This window comes from Diadema setosum, chromosome 4 (assembly GCF_964275005.1).
Source record: "Diadema setosum chromosome 4, eeDiaSeto1, whole genome shotgun sequence".
NCBI classification, from domain to species: domain Eukaryota; kingdom Metazoa; phylum Echinodermata; class Echinoidea; order Diadematoida; family Diadematidae; genus Diadema; species Diadema setosum.
The window spans coordinates 25,100,760-25,125,235 of NC_092688.1; the positions used below are offsets into that span (position 1 = coordinate 25,100,760).

At 37.9% G+C, this 24,476-nt stretch overlaps 1 protein-coding gene across 1 annotated transcript in view; it reads right to left on the reverse strand.

The window, feature by feature from the left end:
• Window positions 1-861: 861 nt before the first annotated feature.
• The window catches only part of LOC140227039 (uncharacterized), a 28,294-nt gene continuing 4,679 nt past the window's right edge, over window positions 862-24,476 (reverse strand). Inside the window, exons 4-12 of the mRNA XM_072307470.1 lie at window positions 15,693-15,974; window positions 7,842-8,063; window positions 7,492-7,499; window positions 6,955-7,009; window positions 6,370-6,432; window positions 5,809-5,865; window positions 3,791-3,844; window positions 2,876-2,990; window positions 862-1,969 (exon numbers count right to left, since the gene is read on the reverse strand). Of these exons, the coding sequence (XP_072163571.1) occupies window positions 862-1,969; window positions 2,876-2,990; window positions 3,791-3,844; window positions 5,809-5,865; window positions 6,370-6,432; window positions 6,955-7,009; window positions 7,492-7,499; window positions 7,842-8,063; window positions 15,693-15,974 (1,964 nt within the window). The remainder of the gene's footprint in view (window positions 1,970-2,875; window positions 2,991-3,790; window positions 3,845-5,808; window positions 5,866-6,369; window positions 6,433-6,954; window positions 7,010-7,491; window positions 7,500-7,841; window positions 8,064-15,692; window positions 15,975-24,476) is intronic.

The following is a 24,476-nucleotide window of genomic DNA, read 5'->3' on the forward strand; positions in this document are numbered from 1 at the left end:
TTTTCAGGTTGTTAAAGTGCTACTATTCTACATTACCGCTAAAATCATTTGAAACAAACTTTGTTTTCCGTATATATTCGGATTTCTTTTTCTTTCTTTCCTTATCCAAAGGTGCGGTGCGTCATTCTTAAATATTAAAAGGATATGATATCCCGTCTTAACACTTGTACAATGTGAGTAACTCAATTACTGACTAACTACTTCATACATTTCTTACGTATTCATATACACATATACATATTTAATACTTTCCCAAATAATCCCGTTTTCACTGACTGACAATAAGTGTATCTGAGAGTCGTCATTGCTTCCACATTGGATTTTTTGTATATACTACTTTAATCATAAATCAAATTTTGTAACATTAATACATATCCAATTGTTCGCTATACATAGCATACCATTTAACAAATAGACTCGTAGCTACATACTCATCCATCAAACTTGGAATAAAGAATAGCTTCTCCTTCTCTCTCAAAAAGGCCCATACTCTTTCCAAAATATCACATTCAAATATTATGGACTTTAACCCAATGTTGCATAATTGAAGCATCGCATCAATAATCCAAGGGCCACATGCTTGCTGTTTGCTCGGATTTATATTGAACGATGCAAAATCATGATAATAACTGCAACATGTCATTCCAAGGTATCATAACCCACCCCCCCCCCCCCAGAAAAAAAAAATCAAATGAATAAAGACAGACATTTCAGAAAATTGCAGAGGTATATGATATCATAAGCAATAACTTCTACGGTGGAAAGAACTGTAACACTTTCGGTAAACATTCGCATCATTAAATAATAACGAAATGACATAATGTCAGAAACATTAACACAACAAAAGCGTTGTTCCCTCTACTATATGTTAGTAACATTCATGTACAGTTCCTCTTGCAATGGTTGCGTGACTTCAGCGTGGTCTCCTCTTGTTTTATCCACCTTTGCATACAACTCCTCTATTGATGAAGGTGTCTTTGCTGCTTTGTCCACAGTTGCATACAACCCCTCGGTTGACGAAGTTGTTTCTGCTGCTTTGTCCACAGTTGCATACAACTCCTCGGATGATGAAGGTGTCTTTGCTGCTTTGTCCACAGCTGCATACAGTTGTTCACAAGGCTTAGGCTCTGGCTTCAAGGAAACAAGGTTTTCTTCACCGTGGGTTTCATCTTTTCTGATAAGACTATATGTCGAATCGACATCGTGAGATTTCTCACAATCTGCTTTGTTGAGAAGGTCTTCAGAAGGCACGATTTTTGCTGAACTCAAATTAGAACAAGACATACTATCAGCTCTTCCAGAAGTCGACCCAGTGGTAGAAGGTAACGGGTCATGAATCTGTTTGTCGTCGTCGTGAGTGACATGCTTGATGCAACCGTATTCACTGTCCATGCATACATTGCTCGCTTGAGCGAAAACGCGGTCAGACCGTTCGCCAAAGTCCAGGGAATTATAACAGCTATCATCAAACAAGCATACTCTAGCAGTGGACTTGAAGTCATCTTTCGTCATACTGTCCTTTCTATTATCAATGTCTACATCCTGGTAATCACAATCTTCATACAAGCTCGCCGGTTGATCCAGTGATGTTTCCTGCAAGCACTGGTATCCATGGTAACCCGAGGAATTCACTGCGGTTGTGGCCCTGCCCATGTTACTGCCTACACTTGTAGAGGAGGAGCTGGGATCCACTCCGCCAAATCTTGAATGACCATTGCGTACTTCTTCAGTGTCCTGGTAAATATGATACGGGTCTTCTTGATGATCTGTGACGTCGCCATATCTGTCTCCAGAACGGCTGGGGATAGGGTGGCCCATCGTATCAGCGTTAATGCTGGAATAGTCCAATAAATCAACATCAGTCGTCATGTTTGCATTCTGGGTCGCCGTGCTAACTGGATATAACTGCAACTGACCGTCATCTGAGTAGTTGTTTGCCTGATTCGGCAGATGCGATCTCCCGCGTCTGCTGTAAAAATGACGTAAAAGGTAATAGATGCATTTCTTAAAAGTTTCTTATACCTTTTACAGTTCCATACCTTATCCCCAAACGGTAGAGTATGGTGAAAGTATCAAATTGTAAGATAAAATGCAACCTTTTTTTTTTTTTTTTTTTTACTCATGAAGCAAAACATGTGCAACAAGATAAAGGTAGTGCCTTTTCTAAATGTAAAGTTACTTTGTTCGTTTATGTTCATATTTCTAAGACCTTTAGATTCAAACTGAGTTGAAATTGAGGTGGTTTTTTTTTTATATTGTAGTAAAAACATACATCATGCCTTGAACATGCATGATGGAGATGTAGCCCTCAAATGTCATAGACATGATACTCATGCATACTACGACATGGCTTCTTTGCTTTGCATTTATTTTTACAATACCATTAATTGCATGTAAGTCTGCTCAGCCAACAGGTAAGTGAACAACGACCGAACTTATAATTATCAATAATAGTACAGTCCCTTAGCAAACACGCTGCTATAAATGTAAAAAAGGACGTCCGAGCAAAGAATCGAGATATACAAAGGTCAGATTCTCTTTTAAGAGTGAACTTATCGCAATCATGAAACTCCGGCATCACTTATATCATGAAAAGTTTTGGATGTCTTTTTAGGGATACGTTCATATCTACAACGTAACTTGGTTTTCATTGTATTGGATTTTGTGGAGCGAGACATTATGTACATTAGCATACAATATGCACAGATTTCGTGACATACTAGTTTTACGATCCAAGTTACATTCGGACACCGATCATCATCGCAATTTCAAAAGTGTTTACTTCTTTCTTTATAAGACAATACTGATGGCAATAGTTGCATACTAAAAAAAAAAAAAAAAAAAAAAAAAAGAATGATAGATAAAAGAAACACACCTCTTCTGCCGGCGCTTCCTCCAGAACAAGGACAGTACGCAGAGGACTACGAAAACGACACTCAGAAAGGCTCCAATGGTGTATGCAATTATTTTTATTACAGGAACTCGAGAATCTGCAAGATAATAAGTTGGACGATTGGTTTCTCGACAAATGTAAACATGATACAGTCACATTCAACTTGTGTTTTTTTTTTTCTTTGAACCAATAGACAGGTGGCAGCGTATGTGGCTATAAGCTTCATTCTAGAAGCTTCATTTATTGCAACATTATATAAGTAAGTCTGCAGATATCTCTTCAGTTGCCAAAACTCCTACATCTACATTTATATTTTAAGTATATTGCTGAAAATAACAGAGAATAAAGAGAGAAATCAATGGCTAAGTGCACAGATTAAAACAAAGTGCATTGTTTAAAATCGAAATTGAAAAACGAAAAGTAGCTGGAATCTGATTCGATTTGAATACCAGTGCCTAAAATGTAGACGGCATGATGGATATGAAGGCAGTATCATGTTTTTATCTATTCATTAAAATATTTATTCTCTCTTGTTTTGCGTCTGTAGTCATCAATACCCAAACGAAGACACAGATTGTATCAAAGCGGAAGCAAAATGGCGCGTGCTTACACTAGAAACTATAAAGCTTGATTCCTACATTAAACACTTTATTTTGAAAATCAAAAAATATAAGACTTTTACATAACAGTTGCTTAGTATCGTATTTTAGAAATTATGCAATCTTCAGCACTCCTATTATATTCTAGCCTAGGTGAAGAAAATATAGTGTGTACTCCAAACATGAACATTGACATGTACACTCATTATGCGTGTATGCATCAAATTATGTGCATTTGTATGTGAATACAGTAAAAAAAAAAATAAAGTACGTTTTTCATCAGGATGATTAAACTCACATAAAGGAGACGTTGATTCCCATGTTGTCGAATCTTGTGTGGACCCTGTTTTGTCTGTTTACAGAAAAAAAACCAGTAAGTCAGTATCAGCCATTTAAAGGTATTTAGGATAAACTATATAAGCTCTCAAAGTGAATCTGATTCCATATGATTTTATTGCTGTACCCCTATAACCAAACAAAGTCTGTCCATAGTACTATCATTCCCAAGACGTAAAGTACTAATCATACACTGCTTTTTTTTTTCGTATCTGTCATGTGTCAGAGTCATGTTAATGGCAATCATTACGGAAAGTGATAATATAGTTCAAACCCACACAAAAGTTGCAGATTATGACCTTTTTTTAAATGATAGATCAAATCAATAGTCATACATGTTGACAGACTTGTTTTTTTTAAGCTTGCCTTACCTTAGAAGTTAATCTCATTTGATACTTCACAAACAAAACCAGAATCAAGATGATAGCAGACTTTCTTGAACATTGTTTTTCGGAAAGGCACTGCTCGCACTGTGATTTTCATTGTATTTCTGCACACAAAGCCTGAGTGACCCTCATCTTGAAAACCTCTGTTTTCCTCTTTTCTATGAAACTGCACCTTTTATCTCTCTTATCTGCTTTAAATTAGAAATTTTTAATTGGTTAGGACGGTCTATCATTTTTTAAATAAGATACCATTTTAAAGCTTACAGCTTACGCTTTTAAACCGTGTAGAAAATACATAAATTGGCCTTTTTTTTTTCTTTTGCTTTTGAGCCGTGTGGTCATAGTCAAAATAACTCAAATTGCGGGTCAGGGTAATGATGGATAATTTTGTTATCATCTCTTGATTTTACAGTCAGTTAGTAATGGAAACCAAAGCATATAATATAACACCTTAATCCTATTTTGCAGAAATCCCCAATCAATTTGGTTAAGCGATCACAGAGAAATGTGGATTGTTGTAAAGCATCTAATGAGTCTGATCCTTCCAAGTTTAGCACTTCGATGCTCTTGTGTGTGAATACAATATGTGACCGTGCACCACAAAACAAAGAAAAAGTCGCACCCCTTGATTTTAAGTGAGGACTCAAAAAAGGTGAAATGGTTCAACCAAGTCAATCTTGAGTTTTTCATATTTTCAGAAAGAACTACCCTTCTTCTACAATATTCTTCAGTTTGGTATCAGAACATGAATGGGAAAGTGTGCTTTTAGCAGTTTTTCTACAACCCTTTTTGGGGGAAGAGTAGAATGATGAGGTTTGTCTTAGAGGCCGCTTTTCATGTTTTGAAATCCTTTGCACACTCTTCTCTTTCAAGTCTAATAACTTTTGAAAGGATGAGGTTTCTGCTTTGAAAGGTAGCATTAATCATGGGCAGAATGTGCTAAAAGAACATGCTCAATTACAGCTTAATCTGATAATCCCTTCATTGTTGTTGCTCCGGTGGTTTACATTCTGTGTTATGTCTCTTTCATGGCACAGCTAGCACGCCTTGCTAAAGATTAAGTGCTTGAATAGACCGTGCACTTCAGAGCCTCTTTTCTCTGTTCATACTTTTCCAGAGTGTTTGCTTTCTTTCCAGTATTTAGGTAGGTTAGGGGAGTCCATTTGAATTGAGTTCTACATCATTTTAAAGCTTAGAGTATGCTCTTCCATGTTTGGCGACTTTTTGTTGGTTTTGTGGTGCAGGGTCATATATACAAAACTTGGAGGGAAGAGATTCCTGACATCCTCTACAAAATTCCACATTTCTCTTCGACCACTGAAGCAAATCGAATGTGGATTTCTGTAAGATATGGGCAATGAGTTATAATTTCATACATTTAATATGTATTTAGATTGATTCACTATTTTTAAAGATATCATTGCGGAGCTCCCGTTGTATTTTTTTTTTTTTTGGAGATACGGTATATGTGTGTCGTACGTTACCATTACGTGTGTACCTGTTTGTGTATTTGAATATGCATGTTTTAGTGTGCATATTTCACGTATACACATATGTATTTACGTACTTGATTCATCTGTATAAGCAGACACACTGAACGAAGGCGTTGGGTCCCATGTCGTCACTAAGTCTGCTGAAGGCTTCATTTTACCTGCTGTTTGCATAATACTAGTATATTATAAATCAGCATCAGCGAAGTTAGATAATTATGTACTTTAAAGTTGGATGATGATTAAGACCCTTTTTCCTATATTGTGCGTTCCCTTACACCAACAAGGTATATTCATTCATGCACTTTTATTTCTTTTTAATTCGTCGGGTGTGAGAATAATGTTACACATATTCAATTCAGTTTATATCAAGTGCCATAATAACAACCAGTGGTCCTTTTAGTTATAGAACACACAGAGAGAACAAAAATGTCTTGCATAACATGACATGATTTTTTTTTTTAATATAATTTGTATAATAGCCTTTGATAGTTGGAGATGTTCTTTGAAGCCTATATAGTTTCTATTGCAACATTTGCAGCAAACCCCTTCAAACTTTAAGGACCGGGAATAACAATGGAAATACTAATGAGAAAAATATACAATTTAATGACCTGACACTAGTATTTGTATACATGTCAATTTAAGTAAGATGCACAACTCACTTGAGGGTATCATGGTGCTTGTCTTATGGAATATCGATACGTCTCGTGCAGATTGTTCCACGCCTATTTATTCAAGAGTAACAATAAAGATCGTTGATACATTAGTGCAAATGTTGGTAATGACCACAGCAGTTTCTCATCTATGTAGCCATGTCATCTCTTAAACGGAAAAAAAAAAGAGATATGCGATAATACAGACAAGTAAACCTTTGGGGATATGCTTATTACAGTTTGACACTTTTCATATCCTGTATGGTTGTTTTCTGCAAATAATGAATAAAATATGCCAATATATGTGTACAATGTGTGGAGTATGGATGGATAAATTATGTCTGTGCGTATGCATGAATGTCTGTCTGTTACTCTCTGTGTGTGCGTGTGTGTGTGTGTGTCCGTGTTTCCCTTGACATTTCGGTTTCACTTTTTTTTTCATTTCAGCACTTGTTATTTTACATAATATGAGTAAACATAATAGGCAGTGCCAGAAAAAAAAAATATGAAACGCAATCACGACTTGAAGAAACACACACACACACAGTCAAGCCTACAACAATAAGTTTTGTTCAATCAAACAGTGATACTTACTGAAGGTGTTGACTGTAATCTGTGGTGTTGATGTGCTAGGATTAACGGTATGCAGCTCAGTTTTTACTAAAGTAAATATAAACGTATAAAGCTGAAATTAGTGTTACAAGATATATCAGGTAAATGTCATATGCTTATTGTTAATAAAGAAACACATTTAGGATCAATTTTTGCTGGATACCTCCTTGTTTGGGATTATTAACACGTGTACCACTCTTCATTTATCCAAACCATGCAGGTTAAGACTATAAATGGAAGTGTAAGTTAATATTCCAAAAATATGAAAATTAAGGGTATCTACTTTAAATCAATGTCATATCATTAGATAATTCAATTGTATATCCTTCATTTTGTTACTGAAACCTTTGTCAAGCATACATTAAAAACATCAAACAAAAACAAAATCAAGTCTCGAGATATGATTATTCTTCTTCTTTAGATCCTACATGTTCAGAGTTTATTTACAGGTTGATTGAAGATTACATTCTCAGCGTTGGAACCATTACCCCTGACACTTTGATCAACTCAAAAATCAACTCCAATGTCTAAAAAAGTGTCTTTGGATAATCAGATTAAAAGTTGACATTGTAGTAAGGACAACGGGCACATCTTTCAAAATGGGCATTGACGTTATGAAAATCAAATTACGAACTAGAAATATAATTTTGCTGACTTGTACTCAAATAAAGGTAATCAGAGTATCCTTGAATGTGCAGATATTCAACACAAAGCACACCTTATTTGTCATGTTGTTCCTAAATGATTTCCATGCACATTAACCTCAGTATTCCTGTTGTTGGATCAGAAATACAATTGCAAAATCTTCACCTAATTTTGTTAAAACTTCACAGACAGAACAGAGTGGTACTTATTTCTATAATACAGACCATTTGTTTCATTTTTCACTGCTTGGCAAAACGGGACTGACGCATTCCATTGCGGGAAGTAAGTCGACCAACCAGGCAGTTTCACACATTGCAATGTAGCAGAGCCATTGATGACATAACCTTCCCCGCAGGTGAGAGTTATCTTGGACCCATATTCCGTGATATTTGAGTCCCAGCGGCCATACGTCACAGAACCGGGGTGATTACAGGACCCGACAGATACTTCAAGAGGTAAAAGACAAATGCCAAGTGATGCATACAGTACACATACAATATAGCTGTACGATAAGACAAAAAAAAAAAAATCAGCATATCGTGAATGACCTAATTTCGTTTTTCTTTTAATGCGCTATTCGCATTACATAAAACCATCAGATGCAGCTGTTGTAGAATGAGAAGAATACAATAATAAACAGTAATGTTCAAATCATCAAATATCATTTGTTCGTACTTTTTAGCACCATTCATGCCATGGTCAAATAAAGACAGGATACGATGATAAACATACGTGACGGCAAAATGTTAACCATGCTGTTTGGTAGTACAACTCAAAATATTACATACTTTTAGATGAGACATAATGTATAATAATTATCATTCTCATATTTTTTTCAATTTTCTGTGTGTTTATTTTCTATTCGTGTATTCTTGCGGTCGGCTACACGTCATTTCCGGTTGACTGGAGTGAAAACAAACAGCTTGCAAGCGCTAAGCATGCATAATGCGCATACTGCATGCTGTGCATGTGCGACGCGTATAATTTATGCGCAACTCTACGCAGACAGTACATGGGGACTGTTTTTCATTATTCATTTTGTCATTGTAGTAGAGCAGATAAGCCCTCAAAATCACGTGAATTGTGCAAAATTTGACTAAAGCATGAAACTTTCACCAGTGTTACTACATATCATAAGATTTATTTTAAGATCGGGAGGTAAGTCTGATTATCTACGTCTGATGACCTCCAGAGGTCAATGTACTTTAGATATCAGAAAATCGATGTTTTTAGACATTTGCAAATGATATATGTGGTTATGTTGCACTAAACATGCATTTATACCACAGAGAAATCATTTCAAGATTCAACAGAGCGCTGACAGGTTTTTACCTTTGACCTCTGATGACCTCCAGAGGTCAATGAACTTTAAATATCAAAATATCGATGTTTTTAGACATTTGTGAATGATATATGTGGTTATGATTCACTAAACATGCATCTATACTTCAGGGAAACCATTTTCTGATTCCACAGAGCATTGACAGGTTTTAACCTTTGACCTCCGATAACCTTTGGAGGTCAATGACCTCAAAATATTATATTGATCTGTGATGTCATTGGTTAATGGTAACCATTGTTAAGATGTACAAAACAAGCATATCTGTCTTACAATGAAATTGTCTTCACATTCTAAAGAGCAGACAGGTTTCTACCTTTGACCTCTGATGACCTTGAGAGGTCAATGACTTCAGAATATCAGAATATTGAAGTATGACATCATTGGTGAAAGGTCAAACATGGTAAGGATGTACAAAACAAGCATATCTGTGTACAATGACATCGTCTTCATATTCCAAGGCACACAGACGAGTTTCTGCCTTTGACCTCTGATGATCTCGAGAGGTCAATGACCTCAAAGTATCAGAATAGTTTGGCATCATCAATGGTAAACATGATGATGTTTTAGAGAGCACTCGTAGGCCCTGTTTATTAACGAGCCATTACCGTTCACCTATGAAAATCACACAAGGTCAAATACCTCGAATGAAATGTGAGGATGTTAATATTGATATTGCGATAGTTAATAGTTAATAATTGTTTATAATGTAGGGCTTACAAACCATGCATTTCTGTTACAAAAAAAGTGGCTACTCATTCCGCAGAACTTTTCAGGTAATTATCTAAGTCGGGTATGTGCACAGAGCACTAGGGGTGTCGATCTGTTTTCACGTGGGGGGGGGACTTGGAAAATATGTAAAAGCATAAGTTCATGGTGCAAAGGAATGAAGCGGAGGGGGAGGGGGAGGATGTGGGTGGGGGACTGGATTTTTGCAGGTTTAGACCTGAAATCAGTGATTCAGTGTAGCTCTTGTTTAATGTGTGCGTCATCACTTATACGGAAGTTGATGGGGTGTGGGCGCATCTCACCTACCCTCCTCCCAAAGACGAAGTTTTTTTTTTGTTTTTTTTTTAAGAATCTGATGCATACTTTTTGGGGAATATTTGGAAAATTATGGATCACCAAGGTGTACCAAGTCTATATGGATGGGAACCCAGCAAGCGCAGCGTTGGCGAGGGTAGGGTATTCCACTCCCATTCGACAGAGCTCTTGTATTTTGAGAAATGAGATTCAACGACCTGGCACACAGGCATTTTTGAAGGAATACCTCGAAATTTGTATCAAAAAGGTCTAGTAAGTCAGCCATCTATGGAGGAAGACCAATCCACAGAAGGATGTGGGTGGAGGTATCCCCCTCGCACATTATGGAGCTTTTGCATTCTTTTGTTTGCAATTCAATGATCTCGTGCCACTCTTGGTTGAACTACCATTTTGAAAAAAAAAAGTCCATACCCAAATGTGTAGCCATAATCAATGCATGGAGGAGAGGTTGATACAGCGAGAGGAGGGTATGAAAGGGGCTGTCCCCCAATCCTTCCCATGCGAGGGAGCCTTTGCAGTAAGAATAGAAATGTAAAACAAAAAATCTAGTATACACATTTATGATGGAATATTTGGGAAATTATCAGTAAAAGGAGTGTACCAAATCTAAGGGTAGAAACCGAGGAGGGATTGTTAATTGAAAGATACACTACCCCCTCCAACAAGAGGGATTTTCTTTAATATGTCGGAACTGAAATTAAAGATCTAGTACATACTTTGTGATGATATAGAACAAAAATGGGACAAAAGCACTGAGCGTATATGGAAGGGGACATAACGAAAGATAGTGTGGGGGAGGGGGTATGCAAAGGAGATTCTGCCTTTTAATCTGGTGCATACTATAGCTAAAATGTACAGTGACAATTCATTTTCTGTCAACAAAGTGAAGAAAAAAAATCTCAATCTCAGGAAATACTTGGAGGCAAAGTTTTATGTCCCCACCATTCCCCCTCCCATATTTTCTCGGGAGGCAGGGCAAATGCCTCTTGCCATCCAAAATGAACAATCGTGCATATATAGGAAAGCCTTTTCATCTTCGGAATTCAAATAAAAATATCTCTTAAAAACATTTTTCATAGAATAAGGGAAATTATCATTCCCCAAAGTATGTTATATCTGTGGAAGGAACCAAGCAGGGGGAAGGAGTCTATCAAAAGGAGATATCCCCTCTCACAGAAGGGAGATTTTGCATTTCAGAATTAAGTTTTAACAATCCGATGCACATTTAAAGTGAAAAACTTGGGCAGTTTTCTGTCTAAAAAGCAAAAAGCAAAAAACAACAACAAAAACTAACAACAACAAAACATAGTCCACATCTCAGAATTTAATGGGGTGGGGGTCAACTATCCCTGCCACCACCCCACCCCTCTTCCAAACTAATGCCCCGGTATGTGCACGTGTTTTATTCCACTTGTTGAAAAGAAGAGAGAGTTTTAAGAAACAATATTGTTCAGTGGTCGCTATCCCAGTCAAGTAAATTGTTTATCAATAGGTGATATCCTTCACCTGTATACCTTGAGATGATGTAGGCCTGGTATTTGCCTTGCACGTTATTACATCTATTTCTTTTTTAGTATTCTCGTTTATATTTTGATGTGAAAGTTGTTTACTTTGCCACGATTTTATTTGTACATAGAAAAAATAATCCAAGACTGAAAATGAAACTGATACAATATTTAATGATTGACATGATGCACATATTGTGTATTTCTATAGCAATAAAAGTGAGCAATTCAAAAGGCGTGTACTCATTTCACATGAACATTAGCGATGATCCTCTGACCTCTGGAGGATATTGAAAGATATGCATCAAAATGTAAGAATATTGATGTCTGGTCTCATTGGTTTGTAATGGCCTGCTGCTTATGAAATAATAATTATATTTTAAAAAATGCATTTTGTGTGTGTGTGTGTCCAAAATTGTATGCAGAGTATTCCACACACAGTTCAATTTTGACTTCCATCTAGGACAATGAGTGGTTACTTTTTTCTCAACTACACTGTAATATCAAAATCTATTGAAAAAACACGGTGGCGGCTGGGTCTAACACATTATCATTCCTTTTCGTTGGAGATCCATGCGGGATGGTCAAAACAAACATAAAAAATAGATATCTCAGACCTAATTTTTATAACAAAGCATCATATCCTTATATACCCAACCCAACCCTCTATGCCCAGACAATGTAAACCACCCCATGGACTTACTTGGAGCTTTAGAATATCCTTTGTCATCAGAGAGAGACATCCAAACCTTTGCAGTGCCAACTAAGATCTGCCATGGAACTGATTGGTATTGGCTCTGCATCATTGACAGCGGATCTCGTTTCCTATTCTCCTTCTTCTTCTTCTTCTTCTTCTTCTTCTTCTTCTTCATTATACTGTGTAATCTTGTAATATTCTGCCATGGAGCCTTTTCTTAATTGGTTAAAGAAGGTATCCAAAGAGCTATATGAAGCAAAAAACAACAAACAAATGCAAAAACAAAAAGAGAGACATATGTATCTTTAATAACAGAGCTGAATATTGAGTATCTCTCTCCTGAAGTGTTTCAAAGAGATACAAGAGACAGTGGCCGAGAGTAGCCGCCACCTTTTTTGGGAGTAGGCCTACTTTGTGTTCTTGCAAATGATGCCTGACATTTTTGGTCATTTGCCCTTTTTGAAGAATGCAGCAATAGAGCCACAACTTCCTGCGGAGTGGATATTGTGGGGTTCTTGATGCAGAACATCATCGCTGAATTTGCCTGAGCTGTACTTTCTTACAGGGATTGCCATTGTAGTTTTGTTTTGTTTTGCTTTGTTTTGTTTTTCAAGTGTGGCTGTAACACTGCTTGTTTTGCATATGATGGTCATTGCAGCTAAAGAGTGCATATCTTCTCTGGATCATTCCAAACTTCATCATGTTTCACCTGGGTGAATGGATCCCAGATGTTGCATGCATTTTCCAGGACAGTCCTGAGCGGCATGGAGTAGCAAAACACCTGAACTTTATGATACTCGTATCTTCGTCTGGAGAGAGTCTTTGGTTGAAGTATAACCTTTTTAAGCTGCTGTGGCGATTTGATTCCAGCTGAGCCTCCTATTGGAACTCCAAAATATTTTGCACAATCCGCTTTCTCCATGGTTTGCCATGAATGCTTATCTATTCCCTGGGTAGGTCTCGGATGGCAATAGCTAGTTGCAATACACAGGATTGCTTCATGTGGAATGCATGTTGGGCCTCACAGTATGTCGAAGTTTTCAAGATGGTCCATGATGTCGCAGCTGTGGACTGTATACTCCAGGACCATGAGTCATTCATCGCAGTCATACTGTAACAACCCACCAGCTTTACACTGGCCAATACAGGCCCATCAGCTGGAAACTATGCAAATATTGCCCATGAGCTTGACACTTAGGCAAACCAGTCCCAAAATGAGTCCGACAAATGGGGGAAAAGATCTATGAGACTTACACTGAATAGATTAAACACTCTGTATATCAGTCTCGTGGGCCTTGTTTTCCTCGAGTGTCGAGATAATGACCATATTTGCTAGTCTACATAACTAACCCAAACACAACAGTTGTATTTGAGGTCACTGCCATCACTCAAGAAACTTAAGCTTTATTTCTGAAGTAATTGACCTCTCACATTTCAGAGACCTGTTACTATAAACCAATGCTCTGTGGAATATGCATACATATTTTGATCAAAACATCAATGCGTGATTTGTACATGATTAAGCATTTACGATTACACCAATGAAGCCAAACATCAATACAGGTAAGCCTACACATGTGACCTCAGTGACCTCTCATTGTCCTGAGAGGTCAAAGTTGGATATAATGCACAGGCTAATGACCAATGTTCCATGGAATGACAAGATTCTTCTATTATAGCATAAATGATTGTACATCGGGTATTACAAAGTTGACCATTGACTATACATAGAACATCAATATTCTGATATTTTGAGGTCATTGACCTGTCACCTTCCTCAGAGGTCAAAGGTAGAGACACGTGAGTAATTTCTCTTGCTCTGTGGAATAGGAAAACAATTCAATTGTAATACAAATGAATCTAACATCTAAATCATGTTTGTCATCAACCAATTGCACCAAATATCAATGTTCTGACATTTTGAGGTCATTGGCCTCATCATAGGTCATCTGAGGTCATCAGAGGTCAAAGGTAGAAATCTGACTCGAAAGGCTCAGTGGAACATTGAGGCAATTCCTCTTACAAAAATTAGTTTTTAGTACATAATTATCGTGTTTCAGTTATGAGTGACGCATTAAAATATCAATTTTCTGACATTTTGAGGTCATTGACCTCTGAAGGTCATCAGAGGTCAAAGATAGAAACCTGTTAGGGCTCTGTGGAATATAAAGACAATTTCACAGTGACAAAAATTAAGTTTTAGTACATCATTACTGTGTTTTATCATTAACCAATGATGCAAAATATCAATTTTCTGACATTTTGAGGTCATTGACCTCTGGAGGTCATCAGAGGTCAAAGGTAGAAACCTGTCAGGGCTCCTTGGAACATAAAGACAATTTCACTGTGACAAATATTAAGTTTTAGTACATCATTACTGTGTTTATCATTAACCAATGACGCAAAATATCAATTTTCTTAGATTTTGAGGTCATTGACCTCTAGAGGTCATCAGAGGTCAATTCAGACTTACCTCCCGATCTTAGAATTAATCTTATAGCATGTACTAACAATGGTGAAAGTTTCATGCTTTAGTCAAATTTTGCACAATTCTTCGGCTTATCTGCTCTACTATTGTGCCATCATTCATGAGATACATGCATCATGTCTTGCCAGCAATATTCTAAAAATCTGGATCCTGTCGATCGATCGGTCCCGGCATTTTGCCAAGGTGAAGGCAGCCGGACTGGACCTGTGCCCGTATGAAATCGCGGCAGGACTCTGGATCAACGACCCGACAAAATGGCCAGATGTGCAGTAGAACCTCTTTGAGTAGGCCCTAACACGATATCTACGCTTACTTAGTACCTCAAAGAAACTTCAGGTAGATCTATAGGTCTAACGTTAGTACTGTAGTAGGCTTAGGGTAGGGCCTAATTTAGGGTAGGCCTAGGGCCTAATCCTTCCGCCCGCACAGCTACTGTACAGTAGTACAGCTTGCGCTAGCGCTATGCTCGCGGGGCGCCCCGGCAGAAAACACGTACAGCGTTTACACTCCAGGCTCGTGTATGGTTTGTTTTCACTCCACCGCTATCCATGACCCCGTGACACGCAAAATACCCGGATGTCCGACCATGAGAAATCCGGTTTCTTCCCTCGAGGAATGTTAAAGTAAGGTTTAAAGATTACAGCAGAAATCTACAAATCAGTCATCTGTAGCTTTTAACATCCATAATGACTGAGCCCTCCTATACGTAACCTTATAATCCCATTGGTCACCACAGAGTTAATAAATCTCATCTTCGTTGAACACAGCATGTGCTGACCTTGTTTCTCTCTGTGATCATGGTTTACTATTTTGTTGGTCGGGAATCTCAAATCATACTGAGGTCCATTCAATCTAAAAGCTGAAATATGCTCTTTTAGAGTGGGTTTATACGAAGAATTTATCTGAGATTTTGCAGGCTCACTTTTTTTTTCTCTGTCTTGTTTCTTGTTGTCATCATTCGATGAAATATGTTTTAGTGTTTCTGTATCTACTCATACTCACTGTCGAATGAATAATGCACACGTTCTTCAGATACAAGTTGTGCCTGGCGGTTAATGGGACATGTCCTGTTGTCGGAAAAACTTCCTTCAGTAATCAAACCGGCATACCGTTTGGATCGCAAACAAATACAAATCCCACGGTGTATGAGAGCAATCTCGTTGTTTTTCGGCTTTCTTCTGCAGGTAGATGTACACACCTCATCCGAATGAAGTTCAGACCCATAGTCAAGTAGAAACGAAATCGTTTGTTGGTTACCTTGGTAGCATCCCAGAAATCCAGGCTCTATGATCAAACAGAATGTCATAACGACGACGGTTACCTGAATAACGTCTTATTGGTTTGTTGCTGCGTTCAGACTTATTAGACCGGTTACAATTTTACTCTTTTTTTTTTAAGATTGTGTTTTCTTCTTCAGAAGGTTCGTTATTCCGTATAGTCCATCTGTATATCAGTTATGAAGTTCCGTATATAGGATCTTGAACCATGAAGTGAAAAAAACAAAACAACAAAGACAAAACAAATATTTTTTCCCAAGGTTTGAAAACTCGGAAATAAAACAAGGCTCGTAATATTGAAGGCTAATTATTGCGCACCGTTCATATTATTTTTCTTTTCAGTTTGATATAGTAACCTCCGGATTTTTTTTTTTTTTTTTTTGAAAAGCGAATCTTTGGAAAAACATTTTTTTTCGCATTTTTTTCGCATTTTCGGAGCAAGGACCTTTGAAATAACGTATGTTGCGACACGGATTGTCGCCCCTACACGGATTGTCGCCTCCTGCTCGGGGCGACAATCCGTGACGGGCGCTGGCGGCACGGATTGTCGCCCCCTACGTTATGCGTATGTGTGTGTGTGTGTGTGTGTGTGTGTGTGTGCGTGTGTGTGTGTGTGTGTGTGTGTGTCTATTGTGAGCTGCATGATATGTGATGTGTATGATTTTGTGTGTGTGTGTGTGTCTGTGTGCGTGTGTGTAAGTGTGTGTATGTGTGTGTGTTTGGAGTATGATAATACAATATGTAGAAACTGTGCATGTGTGGTGGTCATAGTGGTAGTGGTTTGTTTGTCTGTGTGTATACGTGTGCCTGTATGCTTACGTGTGTATGTGGAATATAGCGGCGCTACTGTGGCAATACAAACGCCTTCAGAGTGTATGAGCACGTGTTTAAAAAATTCACACCAGCGTTGATCTAAAAATAGTATGGGTGTGTGAACCAATATCAGCGGTGAGGCAGGCTAGGCGAGAGAGAGACCGAGAGAAAATACATACGAGGGAGGTACCTTCCCCAAATGTTATTTGTCTTTGTTCATTTTTCACTGCAGTCATTTTCTTCCATCAGTCTTATAAACTAGAACATCCATACCACTATTCTTTGTCCCAGAATAGGTTTGGCATGCTTTATGCATGAGCGAATAATTTCCACACGCCGTAAAAAATTTGTCAATCGTTAGTTGATTTTAGCACAAACGAACTGCCATTGCACACCGCTAATACATACGCAATACAAACAAACACCAACAAACACTCAAACAAATCCTCATAAAGCAAATAAACCAACTCAACACTTTTTCCCTTGATATTCATTGATTTCATTCAAATCATTCATAAATCGACTCATTCTGGGTGTAACATGAAAAAAAAGTTACAAATGGCAAATCGAAACAGAAACAAATCCATTTGTCAATTTATACCACAAATAATCTCACTTCAACATAGATAACTCGATTATAGACCAACCCTACTAACAATTTCTTCACGAGAAAGTTTTGACATGTAGGGCCCTACCAAACCTATATTCCTTGAATACATTGATTTGGATCATGTAACACCTTCTTACTTACAAGGGCATATACATAAAAAAAACACAAATACATTACACGAATCTAGAATGAAATCAGTCATAAAAAACCCGACCACCCCCTCCCCTCCCCATCCGAAACAAATCTAGGGCCTACATCTATCCTAAATATTAAATCCTACCAACATCTGTCATACCATTTATAACTATCCTTCTTCAAATCCAATCCCCAACCCACCAACCCCTGATTAAACAAAACCTAAATCATCCCACACCCACATTCACCAACCCAAATACACACACACACACACACACACACACACACACACACGAAGGTTCCGTTATTCCGAAGTTTCGTTTTTTCCGAGGCTTCATTTTAATATCCGAAACACACAATTCCCTATACCTAGAGGTTCGTTGATCCAAAAATGAAATTCGGAATAACGAACCTTCGGAATAATGAGCCTTCGGACGAATGAGCCTTCAGAGTAACAAACTTTTGCAATAACGAAATGTAACCCCCTTCCCACATACCGACGCACACCCGAACCGATACCACATTCCTTCCTGATGAAACAATTTCCCAATGTTGATAAATAAGACATAATGGACCGTATGCAGAAAAGCAGCATCGGCCCGCACGCAAGCTCCATTCCGAATTCATGATTATACAAATCTGCCCCAACAAACTCATCAAATTCAAAGCTGCTGATAAAATCAATATCAACGTTTATGCCAGCAACAGCTTACTAGTTATCCCTCCCCACGCGCAGCTAAAAAACACATACGCAAAAAACTGACATAATAAACACATTCTTTCATCACACACACACACACACACACACGCACAAACGGACACTAAATTATCATGTGCACGCGCACATACACACTTCCTTGAAACCTCACCATGACTTTTTACATGGCATGTTTGCATGGATGTAGCCATGTAAGTTATGTGTTAGTATTTCAATGATTATGTCCAAAACGATATTACCCAGCAAAATGTGCTTCGAGGGCGGGCGACAATCCGTGCCGCCAGCCCCCTACACGGATTGTCGCCAGGCGACAATCCGTGTAGGGGGCGACAATCCGTGCCGCCAACGCCCGTCACGGATTGTCGCCCCGAGCAGGAGGCGACAATCCGTGTAGGGGCGACAATCCGTGTCGGCACAAACGTACCTTTTCATTTTCCTGCTACCAAACCTTCGCTGTAACGAACAATCAGCAGAACGTTCGAATTTAGGAACCCATTTTTATTTTCGGATGAATGAAGTTAAGAATGACGAATATAATCCTCCATCCACACGAATCCTAGTTGCCCTAAATTGCCGCATAATGATAACAAATAATAGAAGACAACGTACGTCGAGCTTAAATATTTCTAGTAAAACGTGAAATAAACCCAGTCCTACTACAGACTGCTGCTACGCGTTCGTTTTCACTAAACTACACAGCACTGCTTCTACAGCTAGGGCCTACTATTTTGCATTGCCTAGGGTTGTATTTTGTTAATGAACAAATTTGAACGACGGAATGTGTATTTATATATATGGATGAATATATATACATGTATATATATATATATATATATATATATATATATATATATATATGTAAAGTGGTGGAGTAACAAGCCCACTTTACTGTAGAGATTGTAATGGCGGAAGGCTGGAATATAGTAGCTTTCATGCCAAGACATGTAATATAAGTTTATGGAGCAACTTGCCCATTTTACTGTACATAGTGTTTGTAGAACCAGAAAGCTGAAATCTATTCATTACCAAGATACAATAGCTGCTTGGTACACAGTGTATATATAGTGCCATCACGCAACCTAAAGGTTGAATGAGTTTATGAAACAAAAGAGGTACTGCCACCCTACTTGAATAGTGGATTTAGTGGCAATGACTGGACAGTAGCAATGACTGGACAGTGACTTAGAGATAGAAAACCACATAAAAGTGGCTGGTATTGTTCTACGTTACTTTGAAGTTTGCCACCCTGTGATGCCGTACAAAGAACCAGAGTACAGCATACATGTAAAATGCTTTGTATTAAGTCTCTTTCTCAATCTCCCCCTCTCTCGCCCTATCTCTCTCTCTCTCTGCCTCTTTGTCTCTCTCTCTCTCTCTCTCTCTCTCTCTCCCTCTCCTTTGCCATTCATGGTCAGTTTTTGTATAAAGTTTTTGTATAAAGTTTCTTTGAGAAGGGTTAGTCAGGAAAGCTTGGGTACGATACCAGAGATAAGTATTATGTGATAGTAGGAACAAGAAAGTATATATAGTATATATTGGAGTTGATACTAGGTCAGTCTCTCTCCCGAGGGAGGTGTATTCCCACCTCCCTGCTCTCCTCCCCAAGCCCTGTGAAGTGGAAGGACGTGTTCAAATTTCTCAGAGACCAAGCTGTTATATACTGGAATGTTTTAGTGGAGAAACTCAACCTTTTGCATCTATACACCGAATTCCGTCCTGACATAACTAAGTCATGTCTACTGTACATCAGTTCAAAGTTGATAAGATGTTTCGAATGATATTTTATAGACGCTTTGCTGTACATTCGAAACGGTCTGTTATAATTATGTTGGTCGATCTAAGGAGGAGTCAAATGACCACTTAGTGTTTTGAGGACCAGTAAATGCAGCTTTTAGAATGTGCAGCAATCCCGAAGTAACTTTCATTTGGACGAGGACCCCCCCCCCCCCAACTGTATAGATGTTTCGAATGATATTTTATGGACGCTTTACTGGACATTCGAAACGGTCTGTTATCATGTTGGTCGACCTAAGGAAGAGTCAAATGACTACTTAGTGTTTTGAGGACCAGACATGCAGCTTTCGGAATGTGCAGCAATCCCGAAGTAACTTTCATTTGGACATGGACCCCCCCCCCCCCAACTGTATGCGTGAGTGAACTCAACGCAGAGATGTCTTCAAGTCATCATTCGCGGCTCCTCTTCACTTCATGAACTGAGCGCTCCAACGAGATTCGCCATCAGTTAGCATGTTAAGTCGACCGCGAGAACTGTATTTGTGAGCATTTTGCGCGAAAATTGAATGGTAGTGCATGACGCAATCCCCGTCATTGAATATCAGAGTGGACTTATGTGTGAGTACATTCTTATCTCTGTCATTCGTATTATATGCATAATAACTCTTTTTTTTTTTCATGGTTAAAAGAGATCAAACTGGTTGCTCTGATGCCTGACTTTGAATAAATCTCAACACCAACAAGGTGATTAATGTAATCCAATGTGTACTACATTGTCTTTGTCACTGCTTTGACGCCCACATATTTAGTTTGCTTAATGTTTCTGTGTGATATATCCATTTGGATGAAATTATGTATTCGGGGTGAGAATAAGCCATCATGACAAGAGACTTTATTCTACACATACCACCCTAACACCCCCCTTACATATATGTGACCGTGCACCTCAAAACGAACATAAAGTCGCACACACTGATTTTGCGTGAGGACTGAAAATAAGTGAAATGGGTCAACTTAGCCGAACTTGACTTTTTCATATTTTCTGAAAGAGCGGGTCTTCTTTTACATTATACTGAAATTTGGTATCATAAAACGGGCAGGAAAATGTATTTTTTTAGCAGTTTATCTCGAACATTTTTGGTAGAATAGTGTGATTAGTTGTGTCTTTAGAATCCCTTTTTCATTTCTGAAAAACCTTGTCCACACTCTTCACTTTCAACTCTAATAACTTTTGAAAGGATAGTGCTACTGCATTGAAAGTTGGCATTAATTATGGACAGAATGTGTTAATGAGGCATGCTTAATTTCAGTTTAATCTAATAATCCCTTCATTGTTGTTACTCTGGTGGTTTCCTTCCTGTTTTTTGTCCCATTCATCGCACAGCCAGGCATGGTTTGATAAAGATTAAGCGCTTGAATAGACACTGTACTTCAGAGCCTCTTTTCTCAGTTCACACTTTTCCTGAGTCTGTGCTTTCTTTCCAATATTTAGATAGGTTAGGAGAGTCAATTTGATTTGAGTTATACATCATTTTAAAGCTTAAAGTCTGCTCTTTCAGAATATGGTCTTAACTAAAAATTCATGTCTGGCGACTTTTTGTTTGTTTTGAGGTGCAGAGTCACATATATATATATGTGACCGTGCACCTCAAAACGAACATAAAGTCGCACACACTGATTTTGCGGGAGGACTGAAAATAAGTGAAATGGGTCAACCTAGCGGAATTTGACTTTTTCATATTTTCTGAAAGAGCGGGTCTTCTTTTACATTATGCTAAAATTTGGTATCATGAAACGGGCAGAAAAGTGTGTTTTTTTAGCAGTTTATCTCAAACATTTTTGGTAGAATAGTGTGATTAGGTGTGTATTTAGAATCCCTTTTTCATTTCTGAAAAACCTTGTCCACACTCTTCACTTTCAACTCTAATAACTTTTGAAAGGATAGCGCTACTGCTTTGAAAGTTGGCACTAATTATGGACAGAATGTGTTAAGGAGGCATGCTTAATTTCAGTTTAATCTGATAATCTCTTCATTGTTGTCACTCTGGTGGTTTACTTCCTGTTTTTTGTCCCATTCATCGCACAGCCAGCACGGTTTGGTAAAGATTAAGCGCTTGAATAGACACTGTACTTCAGAGCCTCTTTTCTCAGTTCACACTTTTCCTGAGTTTGTGCTTTCTTTCCAATATTTAGATAGGTTAGGAGAGTCCATTTGATTTGAGTTATACATCATTTTAAAGCTTAAAGTCTGCTCTTTCAGAATATGGTCTTAACTAAAAATTCATGTCTGGCGACTTTTTGTTTGTTTTGAGGTGCAGGGTCACATATGACCCTGCACCACAAAACCAACAAAAAGTCGCCAGACATGGATTTTTAGTTAAGGACAGATTCTGAAAGAGCAGACTGTAAGCTTTAAAATGATGTGTAACTCATTTCAAATGGTCTCCCCTAACCTACCTAAATACTGGAAAGAAAGCACACACTCTGGAAAAGTGGAAACTGAGAAAAAGAGGCTCTGAAGTACTGGGTCTATTGAAGTGCTAAATCTTTACCAAGGCGTGCTAGCTGTGCGGTGAAAGGGACAAAACACAGGATGTAAACCACCGGAGTAACAACAATGAAGGGATTATCAAATTACGCTGAAATTGAGCATGTTCTATCAACCCATTATGTTCATGTTAGATGCCAACTTTCAAAGCAGTAGCTTTATCGTTTAATAAGTTATTAGACTTGAAAATAAAGAGTGTGTAAATGATTTTAACTCTTTATGTGCCATGGTGGAAACCCCCTGAGTGCCACGTTATTCTGAGACAGGAAGGTAGTCATGCTCTGAGCAAGAATTCTGTTTCTCCAATTTGTAAACTTTTACAAATTTCTGTTAAGACGGGCATACTAGTAGGCAAAGTTAAAGAGGAATGCCAAGCTTTGTTTCGATATAAATTGTATGACGAATCTATTTTCAATTTTTCTTTTGAATGACCAGTTGCTACATTACTGTAAAGGCATGACTTTTGCTCGTAAAACCGTGACAAAAACTTAAAATGTAGGAGCAAATCTAGTTGGGAACGCCGCTTGATAGTCAATCACCACATAGAATGCAAGCCGTATATGAGAGGAACAAAAGCACGAGAAACGCTTTCATTGTGCCGCGGGATTAGCGGTGATTAGTGATTTATCGATCGGTTTTGGCGGCTTTGTTTGTTGAGCAGAATATGCGAAGTTGGCACGCCGTCGACTGAGTCGGACGTGCGAACGTGACACATAAATAGTTAAGAAATAAAAGGGGGCCTCTAAGACATACCTGATCATTCTACTCTCCCCCCAAAAAGGGTTGTAGAAGAACTGCTGAAAAGACACTTTTTCATTCTTGTTATGATCCCAGACTAAAGAATATTGTAGAAGAATGGTAGCTCTTTCAGAAAATATGAAAAACTCAAGATTGACTAGGTTCACCTGTTTGACCTTTTTTTGAGTCCTCACGTAAAATCAGTGGGGGCGACTATTTGTTCGTTTTGTGATGCACGGTTACATATATATATATATATATATATATATATATATACAAAATTGAAGAAACAAACTGGTAATGCATTTTGGCCAATAAAACACGAGTTCATTCGACTGTGTATATAGTATGCCATTGAACCCAACTATATATTTGACCAACCAGCTAAAAGACCGAATAGCAAACAAACAAACAATCTTGACTAGGATTACCTGAAATGAACCAAAAGAGATTGACTGATTCAAATTGTCATAGTTTTTCTGTTTGTCTTGCCTGGAAGAGTAACCTTTTCATTTCCTCCTGTCAAAACTTGGCAGCTTCAAAACCGAACATAACTAGAGATAATAAAGCAGCTTTTTTAATCATACACCGACATAATATATGAAGAGTTTGTTCGCAAAAACCGATAAGTCCATATTTGCCAAATGGAGATATTTGCGATTAAAGGTCAAGAAAAATAAAGAGAATAATAAGAAATTTTTTGCTTCTTTTGACCATAACTTCAGAAATGTACCTTTATATGTAGTGACCAATATATCATTTAAAAGGTATTATTTTATACTTTATGACAGAGACCGTACTTCAAAATATTCATAAATGGACTCATCGGTTTTTGCGAACAAGCTCTTCATATATACACTATTCATATGTTTATGTATATATATATATATATATATATATATAGAGAGAGAGAGAGAGAGAGGGCCATTCTCCTAAAAAAATGTGCGAAACTGCGATTTTCGTGTCGCCAGCATGTTCATACGTTTTAAATAGATATTGTGTTCTTCAGAAACATTTTTAGTTCAATTCATCCGAGAGGTTAGACCTGTAAAATATTAATAAAGCTATTGGGACCCCCGGGAAAATATTAGAAACACGATCCGAACTTCGATGTAACCCTAAAAAAAACCATGTCGCCAGAAGAGGACGTGCTCATATAACAAGTTCTTACTCATTAACATATCATTTAAATCAAATCTTTTTTGCTTCATTC